Source organism: Procambarus clarkii, chromosome 10, assembly GCF_040958095.1.
Source record: "Procambarus clarkii isolate CNS0578487 chromosome 10, FALCON_Pclarkii_2.0, whole genome shotgun sequence".
In the NCBI taxonomy this organism is placed as follows: Eukaryota; Metazoa; Arthropoda; class Malacostraca; order Decapoda; family Cambaridae; genus Procambarus; species Procambarus clarkii.
In genome coordinates, this window is record NC_091159.1 from 34,279,580 (window position 1) to 34,289,327 (window position 9,748).

At 49.2% G+C, this 9,748-nt stretch overlaps 1 protein-coding gene across 1 annotated transcript; it reads right to left on the minus strand.

Annotated features, from left to right (window-relative positions):
• Positions 1-7,632: 7,632 nt before the first annotated feature.
• Positions 7,633-9,426, minus strand: LOC138363287 (mucin-2-like). Its single transcript, XM_069322301.1, has one exon. It carries the CDS (start codon positions 9,424-9,426, stop codon positions 7,633-7,635), a length of 1,794 nt encoding a protein of 597 aa, XP_069178402.1.
• Positions 9,427-9,748: the final 322 nt, after the last annotated feature.

Genomic DNA, 9,748 nt, shown 5'->3' on the forward strand with positions numbered 1-9,748 from the left:
CACTCCCCCCCCCCCACACACACACACCATCCGCACACTACACACTTTATTGCCCCCTCCCTCCTCTCCCCCATTTTTCGAGCTGGCCTCCCTGAGGGGTGTGGGGGGAGGATCCGTGGAGGGAGGGGGGGGATAGGACCTGTCCTGGGAGTATGTGGGTGTGTGGGACAGGAATGTGGGAGGGGGGTGTACGTGTGCCATATGTATGTGGGAGCAGGTGTGCATGAGTGTTGTGCAAGTATTTGTGGGGGCTGGTATGTGGGGGGGGGGGGGGCAGATATGTGGTGTGTTTGGGGCAAGTATGTGAGTGGGAGCAAGCATGTGGGTGTGTGTGGGAGCAAGCATGTGGGTGTGTGTGGGAGCAAGCATGTGAGTGAGGGGAGGGCAGGTATGTGGGAGAGTGAGCGACACTCCTGATGAAGACCGCGAGGGTGTGTGGCAGAGGAGAACATCGAGATCAAGTTTCAGAGTGTAGGTGGGGGGAGGGGTAGTAGTAGGTGGGGGGAGGGGTAGTAGTAGGTGGGGGGGAGGGGTAGTAGTAGGTGGGGGGGAGGGGTAGTAGTAGGTGGGGGGAGGGGTAGTAGTAGGTGGGGGGGAGGGGTAGTAGTAGGTGGGGGGAGGGGTAGTAGTAGGTGGGGGGGTAGTAGTAGAGGGGGGGAGGGGAGGGATAGGTGGGGACGGGAGTTTAGGTAGTTGAGGGGCTGCCGGAGATAGGTAGGTAGTTCGCTGGATAGTTCTCTCGCAGTTTACGTGTACATACGGTCTACAACGCCAACCACTTTCTTCAGCAATCTTCAGTAACCCTCTTTGGTAATCCCTCCACAAAATTTAAGAGGTTTTTGAGGCATTGAGCTGTGGAGAGAGAGAGATATGTGGAGGTGTGGGGGGTGGTGAGATGATGGTGGTGGGGGATGGTGGAGGCGAAGGGTAGAGGTGGGGAAAAAAGGAGGGTCGGGGGTTGAGGTAGGGGTTGAAAGACACATGCAAAACTGCAAGCAGTACAAAATAAGGCGCTAAGGAGAACAGCAAAACACCGTCCACCATATGATCAGTCAATCAAGGAGCTCCATGAACTCCTGAACATACCGCCACTAAACATCAGACTGCAGCACCAAGCCATCAGGGTGTGGAACACCATCGAAATGTTAGACATGTTAGAGGACCCATGTTAGAAAGATTGTTCCAAGATGAGACGCCCCGCTCCCACAGCTGGTGGCCCAAGATGAGACGCCCCGCTCCCACAGCTGGTGGCCCAAGAGCCTCGATTTACTAGATGCAAACCCCGCCCCACAGTACATATATATATATATATATATATATATATATATATATATATATATATATATATATATATATATATATATATATATATATATATATATGTGTGTGTGTGTGTGTGTGTGTGTGTGTGTGTGTGTGTGTGTGTGTGTGTGTGTGTGTGTGTGTGTGTGTGTGTGTGTGTGTGTGTGTGTGTGTGTGTGTGTGTGTGTGTGTGTGTGTGTACTCACCTAGTTGTGTCTGCAGGATCGAGCATTGACTCTTGGATCCCGCCTTTCGAGCATCGGTTGTTTACAGGAATGACTCCTGTCCCATTTCCCTATCATACCTGGTTTTAAAATTATGAATAGTATTTGCTTCCACAACCTGTTCCTGAAGTGCATTCCATTTCCCCACTACTCTCACGCTAAAAGAAAACTTCCTAACATCTCTGTGACTCATCTGAGTTTCAAGCTTCCATCCATGTCCTCTCGTTCTGTTACTATTCCGTGTGAACATTTCGTCTATGTCCACTCTGTCAATCCCTCTGAGTATCTTATACGTTCCTATCATGTCCCCCCTCCCCCTTCTTCTTTCTAGTGTCGTAAGGCACAGTTCCCTCAGGCGCTCCTCATACCCCATCCCTCGTAGCTCTGGGACGAGTCTCGTTGCAAACCACTGAACCTTTTCCAGTTTCATTATATGCTTCTTCAGATGGGGACTCCATGATGAGGCGGCATACTCTAAGACTGGCCTTACGTAGGCAGTGTAAAGCGCCCTAAATGCCTCCTTACTTAGGTTTCTGAATGAAGTTCTAACTTTTGCCAGTGTAGAGTACGCTGCTGTCGTTATCCTATTAATATGTGCCTCAGGAGATAGATTAGGTGTCACATCCACTCCCAGGTCTCTTTCTCGAATCGATATGATAGAGCCTACCTATCATATCTACATTTGAAACATGTGTGTGTGTGTGTGTGTGTGTGTGTTTACTAGTTGTGTTTTTGCGGGGGTTGAGCTTTGCTCTTTAGGCCCGCCTCTCAACTGTCAATCAACTGTTTACTAACTCCTTTTTTTTTTTTCTTTTTTTTCCAACACCGCACACACACACACACACCAGGAAGCAGCCCATGACAGCTGACTAACTCCCAGGTACCTATTTACTGCTAGGTAACAGGGGCACTTAGGGTGAAAGAAACTTTGCCCATTTGTTTCTACCTCGTGCGGGAATCGAACCCGCGCCACAGAATTACGAGTCCTACGCGCTATCCACCAGACTACGAGGCCCCACAGGCCCTACGAGGGTGTGTGTGTGTGTGTGTGTGTGTGTGTGTGTGTGTGTGTGTGTGTGTGTGTGTGTGTGTATGTATAAATAAATCAATACATAATAATAATAAAATAAAGAGCCTTAAACAGAACAACATGTGTGGAAGCATCGGAGTGTGTATATATGAATGCTACACAGTATTCATCTATAGACATCCATATATGATGAAACACATGTGAAGAACCTCTCACACACACACAGCTCCCTGACAAGAGGGAGCCAGCTTAGCTTAGCTGCCAACACCCACACATCGTGTCAGCAAGGCGGACAGTCCGCCTGCTTTCATACCTCTCACTGTATTTCCCACTTCTATACTTCCCTTCACCTATGCCTCTCCTTCCTCTTTACTCCCCAAAAAAATAAACTGAGGACTCCTCCCACGCGCCTTTATCGCTGATTAATCGTCACAACACTGAAACAATCTAACCACCTCTTCAGTGTTGCCACACGCCCTTAACAAACACACAGTCGCAAGGATAGATAGACTAGCGCGGGAAACAAAAAAATACATAATAGAATAGAGAGTGATGGTAGAGAAGAGGAGGGGAAAGAGATGGTAATGATGGGACAGGTTCAATACTTGTCAGCTGGCTACAGCCTGTCCGTCTGTAGGTTAGATTAGCATTTTAAAAGCACTACAATCACCTTCTGTGGTTGAGTGTTCAATAAATCCCTGAACTATATGTTTAACAGATCTCTCACCCTGTCCATGGAGGACAGAAGAAAATGTATATATGTTGGTTAGCATTGTAAATGTCTGGCCACGTCTGTGGTAGAAAATAATAATAATAAAAAAACCTTCAGAGGCCGGGGGCTTAGGGACAAGTCAGGGGGAGGTTTCATATGGGAATGTGCCATTACGAAATCCTATTTATATGACTGTGTTGTGTGACTGTGTTGTGTGACTGTGTTGTGTGACTGTGTTGTGTGACTGTGTTGCGTGACTGTGTTGTGTGACTGTGTTGTGTGACTGTGTTGTGTGACTGTGTTGTGTGACTGTGTTGTGTGACTGTGTTGTGTGACTGTGTTGAGTGACTGTGTTGTGTGACTGTGTTGTGTGACTGTGTTGAGTGACTGTGTTGTGTGACTGTGTTGAGTGACTGTGTTGTGTGACTGTTGTGTGACTGTGTTGTGTGACTGTGTTGTGTGACTGTGTTGTGTGACTGTTGTGTGACTGTGTTGTGTGACTGTTGTGTGACTGTGTTGTGTGACTGTGTTGTGTGACTGTGTTGTGTGACTGTGTTGTGTGACTGTGTTGTGTGACTGTGTTGTGTGACTGTGTTGTGTGACTGTGTTGTGTGACTGTTGTGTGACTGTTGTGTGACTGTGTTGTGTGACTGTGTTGTGTGACTGTTGTGTGACTGTGTTGTGTGACTGTTGTGTGACTGTTGTGTGACTGTTGTGTGACTGTGTTGTGTGACTGTGTTGTGTGACTGTGTTGTGTGACTGTGTTGTGTGACTGTTGTGTGACTGTTGTGTGACTGTTGTGTGACTGTGTTGTGTGACTGTTGTGTGACTGTGTTGTGTGACTGTTGTGTGACTGTGTTGTGTGACTGTTGTGTGACTGTTGTGTGACTGTGTTGTGTGACTGTTGTGTGACTGTGTTGTGTGACTGTGTTGTGTGACTGTTGTGTGACTGTGTTGTGTGACTGTTGTGTGACTGTTGTGTGACTGTGTTGGTTGACTGTTGTGTGACTGTGTTGTGTGACTGTTGTGTGACTGTGTTGTGTGACTGTGTTGTGTGACTGTTGTGTGACTGTGTTGTGTGACTGTTGTGTGACTGTTGTGTGACTGTTGTGTGACTGTGTTGTGTGACTGTGTTGTGTGACTGTTGTGTGACTGTTGTGTGACTGTTGTGTGACTGTGTTGTGTGACTGTTGTGTGACTGTGTTGTGTGACTGTTGTGTGACTGTGTTGTGTGACTGTTGTGTGACTGTTGTGTGACTGTTGTGTGACTGTTGTGTGACTGTGTTGTGTGACTGTTGTGTGACTGTTGTGTGACTGTTGTGTGACTGTTGTGTGACTGTTGTGTGACTGTTGTGTGACTGTGTTGTGTGACTGTTGTGTGACTGTTGTGTGACTGTTGTGTGACTGTTGTGTGACTGTTGTGTGACTGTTGTGTGACTGTGTTGTGTGACTGTTGTGTGACTGTGTTGTGTGACTGTTGTGTGACTGTGTTGTGTGACTGTTGTGTGACTGTTGTGTGACTGTTGTGTGACTGTTGTGTGACTGTTGTGTGACTGTGTTGTGTGACTGTGTTGTGTGACTGTGTTGTGTGACTGTGTTGTGTGACTGTTGTGTGACTGTTGTGTGACTGTTGTGTGACTGTGTTGTGTGACTGTTGTGTGACTGTGTTGTGTGACTGTTGTGTGACTGTGTTGTGTGACTGTTGTGTGACTGTTGTGTGACTGTGTTGTGTGACTGTTGTGTGACTGTGTTGTGTGACTGTTGTGTGACTGTTGTGTGACTGTTGTGTGACTGTTGTGTGACTGTTGTGTGACTGTGTTGTGTGACTGTGTTGTGTGACTGTGTTGTGTGACTGTGTTGTGTGACTGTTGTGTGACTGTGTTGTGTGACTGTGTTGTGTGACTGTGTTGTGTGACTGTGTTGTGTGACTGTTGTGTGACTGTGTTGTGTGACTGTTGTGTGACTGTTGTGTGACTGTTGTGTGACTGTGTTGTGTGACTGTGTTGTGTGACTGTGTTGTGTGACTGTGTTGTGTGACTGTTGTGTGACTGTTGTGTGACTGTGTTGTGTGACTGTGTTGTGTGACTGTGTTGTGTGACTGTTGTGTGACTGTTGTGTGACTGTTGTGTGACTGTGTTGTGTGACTGTTGTGTGACTGTGTTGTGTGACTGTTGTGTGACTGTGTTGTGTGACTGTTGTGTGACTGTTGTGTGACTGTTGTGTGACTGTGTTGTGTGACTGTGTTGTGTGACTGTGTTGTGTGACTGTTGTGTGACTGTTGTGTGACTGTTGTGTGACTGTGTTGTGTGACTGTGTTGTGTGACTGTGTTGTGTGACTGTTGTGTGACTGTGTTGTGTGACTGTTGTGTGACTGTGTTGTGTGACTGTTGTGTGACTGTGTTGTGTGACTGTTGTGTGACTGTGTTGTGTGACTGTGTTGTGTGACTGTGTTGTGTGACTGTTGTGTGACTGTTGTGTGACTGTGTTGTGTGACTGTTGTGTGACTGTTGTGTGACTGTTGTGTGACTGTTGTGTGACTGTGTTGTGTGACTGTGTTGTGTGACTGTTGTGTGACTGTTGTGTGACTGTTGTGTGACTGTTGTGTGACTGTTGTGTGACTGTGTTGTGTGACTGTTGTGTGACTGTGTTGTGTGACTGTGTTGTGTGACTGTTGTGTGACTGTGTTGTGTGACTGTGTTGTGTGACTGTTGTGTGACTGTTGTGTGACTGTTGTGTGACTGTGTTGTGTGACTGTGTGCCACACCAGGACCAGTTTTCTAGTAGCTGCCCGGGCATGGCATGACGGGTTGAGGGAGGGGGGGGGGTTTAAGGGGGTTAAGGTAGTAAGACTAAGGGTGGGTATATACACATTTATATATAAAGCAGTTATACGTTAAAGAATTCAATATCACTTCTTAACAATCAAAATAAGCTTATATCATCTTCAACAAGGTCGTTAGACATTAAGGCCACCTTGCCACTCCTCCTTAGATGCCAAGATTAATAATAACTTAGCTACTTTGTCTGGGATAGTCTATAGTGGCATAAACCATCACTGAACAGCATCATTTCACAAACAAAATTAACAATTGCTCACACCTCACAAAAGCACATATAACTCACTCAAATCTCTACACAATCTATCGAGGTGTTTACAGTGGCAAGACAACGGCAAGGAACTCCCAAGTAATCTAAGAATTACAGAATATTAATATATTAAATAATCAACTTAATTATATCCAACGGGTGCCACAATTCAGTTCGGATAAGATTACCCTGTGAGGGCGGAGAGAATGGGGCAGGGGGGGGGGTAGAGGCAGGGGAAAGGGGGGCAGGGGGACAGGGGGTAGGGGGTAGGGGGCAGAGGCAGGGGACAGGGGGACAGGGGGTAGGGGGCAGAGGCAGGGGACAGGGGGACAGGGGGCAGGGGGTAGGGGGCAGAGGCAGGGGACAGGGGGACAGGGGGACAGGGGGACAGGGGGCAGGTTAAAGAGAAGAGCATATTTAGTTGAAGAGAATGTGTCTTAAGGACACAGACGGGAATGACAACATCTCCACTCAGCCCGTCCTCCTAAGGTGCCCCAACGTCAAGAAACTCTCGTACTAACGTGCCCTAATCCTAACCTACCAGAGGACCCAAAACAGAAAACGGGACAGTATGTCAATTTCGCGGGGCCGTACGCAACCCGTCCTTTTTTAAAATAACGTCGCTTTTCACTCGTATGCGCGCTATGGCCAAAAATGGACGTAATTTTAAATGAAATCGGCTCACAAAAGTGATGTACTTTCCCGTTTTCTGTTTGAGTCCTCTGGCTTACTCAGAAAGGTTAGGAGAGGAAACTTTCAAATAACATTTTTCATGACGTTTTGAAACTTAACAAGAATTTCCTGCCCACCTAACCTATCAGAGGACCCTTAACTTACTGTTTTGGGGAAAAAAATCCAAAATTTATCTTCATTTTGAAATTACGTCCATTATCGGCCATACGGACAAACGGCCAAAAGCGACGTAATTTTTAAGAGGACAGGATGGAACGGTTTGGCCATAGGTAGAGAGTACGGCAAAATGCGACGTTCAATTAGGAGGACAGGTTGCTGCACTACCCAAATCAACCATCGGTAATAGTAGTCATTTGCTCTTACTGGAAGATAGTAATTTGAAACAGGTATTTGAGTTGCTACCACAAAAAACGGGAGATAATGAGGTCGTCCCCTGCCCAGTCGGGGCATTTCTGGAGTGTCCTCACCCCGGTATTTATGTATTTATTACATATTTATTACATATTTATTACATATTTTGAGTATGTATTTATGTATGTAGGTTAGATTAGCATTTTAAAAGCACTACAATCACCTTCTGTGGCTCATTGTTCAATAAATCCCTGAACTATATGTTTAACACAGCTCGAACCCTGTCCATGGATGACAGAACGAAATGTACATTTGCTGGTTAGCATTGTAAATGTCTGGCCACGTCTGTGGTAGGAAATAATAATAATAATAATCATAATAATATTAATAATAATAAAACCTGCGGAGAATGTGGTAGAGGGAGGGGTTGTGGTAGAGGGAGGGGTTGTGGTAGAGGGAGGGGTTGTGGTAGAGGGCGGGGTTGTGGTAGAGGGAGGGGTTGTGGTAGAGGGCGGGGTTGTGGTAGAGGGCGGGGTTGTGGTAGAGGGCGGGGTTGTGGTAGAGGGCGGGGTTGTGGTAGAGGGCGGGGTTGTGGTAGAGGGCGGGGTTGTGGTAGAGGGCGGGGTTGTGGTAGAGGGAGGGGTTGTGGTAGAGGGCGGGGTTGTGGTAGAGGGCGGGGTTGTGGTAGAGGGCGGGGTTGTGGTAGAGGGCGGGGTTGTGGTAGAGGGAGGGGTTGTGGTAGAGGGCGGGGTTGTGGTAGAGGGAGGGGTTGTGGTAGAGGGCGGGGTTGTGGTAGAGGGCGGGGTTGTGGTAGAGGGCGGGGTTGTGGTAGAGGGCGGGGTTGTGGTAGAGGGAGGGGTTGTGGTAGAGGGCGGGGTTGTGGTAGAGGGCGGGGTTGTGGTAGAGGGCGGGGTTGTGGTAGAGGGAGGGGTTGTGGTAGAGGGAGGGGTTGTGGTAGAGGGCGGGGTTGTGGTAGAGGGCGGGGTTGTGGTAGAGGGAGGGGTTGTGGTAGAGGGAGGGGTTGTGGTAGAGGGAGGGGTTGTGGTAGAGGGAGGGGTTGTGGTAGAGGGAGGGGTTGTGGTAGAGGGAGGGGTTGTGGTAGAGGGCGGGGTTGTGGTAGAGGGAGGGGTTGTGGTAGAGGGAGGGGTTGTGGTAGAGGGAGGGGTTGTGGTAGAGGGAGGGGTTGTGGTAGAGGGCGGGGTTGTGGTAGAGGGAGGGGTTGTGGTAGAGGGCGGGGTTGTGGTAGAGGGCGGGGTTGTGGTAGAGGGAGGGGTTGTGGTAGAGGGCAGGGTTGTGGTAGAGGGAGAGGTTGTGGTAGAGGGAGGGGTTGTGGTAGAGGGCGGGGTTGTGGTAGAGGGAGAGGTTGTGGTAGAGGGAGGGGTTGTGGTAGAGGGCGGGGTTGTGGTAGAGGGAGAGGTTGTGGTAGAGGGAGGGGTTGTGGTAGAGGGCGGGGTTGTGGTAGAGGGAGAGGTTGTGGTAGAGGGAGGGGTTGTGGTAGAGGGCGGGGTTGTGGTAGAGGGAGAGGTTGTGGTAGAGGGAGGGGTTGTGGTAGAGGGAGGGGTTGTGGTAGAGGGCAGGGTTGTGGTAGAGGGAGAGGTTGTGGTAGAGGGAGGGGTTGTGGTAGAGGGAGGGGTTGTGGTAGAGGGCGGGGTTGTGGTAGAGGGCAGGGTTGTGGTAGAGGGCGGGGTTGTGGTAGAGGGAGAGGTTGTGGTAGAGGGAGGGGTTGTGGTAGAGGGTGGGGTTGTGGTAGAGGGCGGGGTTGTGGTAGAGGGCGGGGTTGTGGTAGAGGGTGGGGTTGTGGTAGAGGGCGGGGTTGTGGTAGAGGGCGGGGTTGTGGTAGAGGGAGGAGTTGTGGTAGAGGGCCGGGTTGTGGTAGAGGGAGGGATTGTGGTAGAGGGCCGGGTTGTGGTAGAGGGAGGGATTGTGGTAGAGGGCCGGGTTGTGGTAGAGGGAGGGGTTGTGGTAGAGGGAGGGGTTGGGGAGGAGGGGTGATGAGGGGTACCAAAGGTCAAGCCGCCTCGCCTCATAGAATATACATCAACAAAACAACGTCACCTAGATGGTTGGACCTCAGCTCCTGGGCTACAGATAGGTCGAGACGTTGAGGTGGTTCCTCCGCTGAGACAGCGCACATCAGCACCGCTCTGGTGGTTGTTCTTGCTGGCCTCAGAGTGACGGGTCTTCATCGCGTGGGTAGAATCCTTGTTGTCAATCTCCTCAGATCACCTGTCAGTCTCAATCAATCTCCTCAGATCACAATTTGACACACACGCGCACACACACACACACACACACACACACACACACACACACACACACACACACACACACACACACACACACACACAC

Bases quoted from the DNA above. Each gene is read 5' to 3' on its own strand.
- LOC138363287 (XM_069322301.1), bottom strand. From the start codon at position 9,426: ATGAGGCGAGGCGGCTTGACCTTTGGTACCCCTCATCACCCCTCCTCC.